At 49.8% G+C, this 2,778-nt stretch overlaps 1 protein-coding gene across 1 annotated transcript; it reads right to left on the bottom strand.

The window, feature by feature from the left end:
• Positions 1-526: 526 nt before the first annotated feature.
• On the bottom strand, positions 527-2,257 carry LOC103647853 (uncharacterized). The gene is made up of 2 exons (XM_008672357.4): positions 770-2,257; positions 527-657 (listed from the first exon to the last, which is right to left on the bottom strand). Exons 1-2 carry the CDS (start codon positions 2,002-2,004, stop codon positions 597-599), a joined length of 1,296 nt encoding a protein of 431 aa, XP_008670579.1. The 5' UTR covers positions 2,005-2,257; the 3' UTR covers positions 527-596.
• Between the last annotated feature and the right edge of the window lie 521 nt (positions 2,258-2,778).

The following is a 2,778-nucleotide window of genomic DNA, read 5'->3' as shown; positions in this document are numbered from 1 at the left end:
TTTACACTACACCAAAAAAACAAACTCCTACAGTCTACTGACTTTCTACGGGTTTCGATCGAAACCGTAGGAAGTTAATTACTTCTGATGGTTGTAAAGCCTCTCGGATTTTTTTTAAAAAAACTTTCGACGAGCACTAGGAAGTTAGCTAATTTACTAGAGGACTCTAGAAAGTTAAGCTAATTTCCGACCAAAATTTTTCAAGCTTAACTTCCGACGGTATGGCTAACTTTCGAGAGTTTACTGTTAACTTTCTAGGGCTTAGGCTCTACGAAGTTAACCAGTTTGGTGTTGTGTTAGACTGCATTTATCTTGCAAGACCACAACTCCCTTCATTATGTTTCCACCGGTCATGAAAGCAGTTTGAGAGGGTTTGATCATCTTCTAAACTACTAGAGGAACTCTGATAGTTATGACCTTGGTGAAGAACTTGAAGCTTAATAATAAATAATAAATTGGTCTAAATTGTTGTATCTGTTACCTTGCATGGTGAAAACCAGTTCATTGGCAATTACTAGCAACCTGATTAATTTAAGTACCACGTTTTTATATCGAATCACATACATGAACATCTTGATCGAGCAGTTAATCAAGATTCAAGGGCATGAGAACCATTCCCCATCCCACCCTTGAGTGTCGTCGCCGATGTCGTCCATGCTGAAAAAAAAAATCAAAGAACAAGAAGCTGATGAAATGCAGGTCGCAGTTCATCATCTTATCATACGAATGACTGAATGAACTCCAATCCTCTGTACGTAGGTCTAATTACCACGGCAAGGTGACTTCGTCGCCGTCGTCGTTGCTTCTGCGACCGCCCTCGTAGTCGTAGCAGCAGCTGTAGTCGCCGTCGCCGTCGTCGACATGCACCCTCCTCCCCAGAACATCCGGCGAGGGCTTGCCTCCCGTGACCGACCCCGCTTGCTCGCCGACACCGGCATCGTCGCCACACAGCCACCACCACTCCATCGGCAAACCGGCCGCCGCCGCCGCCACGTCCTCCGCGTTTGGGCGGGGCGCGTGCTGGCCCTGGCCGTTCTCCACGCTCTCGAAGATCTTGCTCCAGCACGCGGCCACGTCCGCGGCCGCCGCCTCGCTCCACTCCACGCCCTGCATCTCGCCGCCGACCGATGCCTGCTGCGCCATCTCCCCGTCCAGGGCCGGGACCAACGCCGCTGCTGGTGGTGCATCGATCACCTGGTTCTCTGCGTCCGTTGCACTGAGCGCTGGTGACGGGGCACAGGCATGGGTGGTCGCCGTCTCCACTGCCGGAGGTGAGCACGAGTACGAGGCAGCCGGTGACGGTTGGGTCAATGGAAGAGCAAGGAGATCTTCCTTGGCACCATCGTCCACAGAGACACCAAAACCTTGGAAGCTAAGGTTCAGTCCTAGCGGCTGTGCAGGTAGGCTACGAACCAAACGCTCCAAGCCGCCTTGGTATTGGTATTGGTATTGGTCCAAGTCCAACCCCAATCCCCCCATGGCGGCAGTGGGCGGCAGTTCAGGTGGCGTGATATCACAAGGAAGACGAAGGATGGGTGGTGGTGAGCAGTAGCTACGGGCAGCAATCCAGTGCGCAGGTGGAGAGCTGCGCAACGGGTTGTTAGTGAAGGAGGCGTAACTCATCGTCGTATGCGCCAGAGATGCTTCTTCGTCAACCGCCGGTTGGCTTCGACTTGGATCCAGAAACGCCTCTTGCACGTGCTTCGGCTCTTCTTGCTGTTGCTGGAGCTGCGCAAACGGTGGTTGACGCAGCGGCGGCTCCTGATGACGCTGGTACTTGGGTTGCTGCTGCCTCCTGCTGCTGGCCCGGTGGATCTTGAGGGCGGTGACGATCTCCCGCCGCGCCTCCGCCATGTTGAGCAGATTCTCTTGGTACGGCCTGCTCGTGTGCGTCCTCCTCCTCCTAACCTGCCTCTTCACCTGTGGCTTCACAGCCAGGGCTTGCAGCTGATCCATCTCCTGACGATGATGATGATGATCGTGTGGTATGGTATTGCTGGTCATGGTGTTGATCGGTGATGGTCTTGGGGTAGATCTTGCTGTGGATGAGGAGGAGGAGGAGCTGAGATGCTTCACAAGGCTGCTAATGTAAACCAAGCCCAAGCTCAGAGGTGTGGTTGTTGTTCTTGGTTTGTACTGGTGTGTTTGTTCCTTAATAAAGAGGAGGACAAAGGAGGTCAAAGAGTTGCAGCTAGTCTAGTTCTAGTCTGCGAGTAGCTTGTCATCGTAAGCGCTGTGATCAGGATCGTCTCCTCAGAAGTCAGGCCTCAGCCCTCACTGCAACTGTGGCTATATGACGAGTCCGTCAGAACTCAGAACTAGAACCATACTTACGTCCCAGCGGATGTTTCATACTATGATGACACGTCGTTAAAAGGAAATTATTAAGATGTGTGTGAGAGAGAGAGAGAGTTAAATTCTAGCTAGTAGATCTTTCATTGTAGCATTTGTTATGACTTTATACTCAACTTCAGTACTAGATCTTGATTTAGTATCCTACCTATGTGCACTCTATGAGATAAGATTAGTGCATGAATAAACTATAAAACCACCTATAAATCTTCTATCATCTATATCTCAGAGAAAGCACAACAAGAGTAGAATTTGGCTTCTTATTTTTCAGTCCTAAATTAGTGGCCTGCTTGATATATCTCAATATCCTCTTGACCGTTATCAAATAAATAGTAGTAGAAACATACAAAAAAAAATGGCATACCTTCTTTACTAAGAATACAATATCAGGTCAAGTCAAAGAGCTTGTTCGCTGCGGCTTGCTGC

This window comes from Zea mays, chromosome 2 (assembly GCF_902167145.1).
Source record: "Zea mays cultivar B73 chromosome 2, Zm-B73-REFERENCE-NAM-5.0, whole genome shotgun sequence".
Taxonomy (NCBI): domain Eukaryota; kingdom Viridiplantae; phylum Streptophyta; class Magnoliopsida; order Poales; family Poaceae; genus Zea; species Zea mays.
The sequence above is the reverse complement of the archived record's forward strand: the minus strand, read 5'-3'. Positions and strand labels throughout refer to the sequence as shown.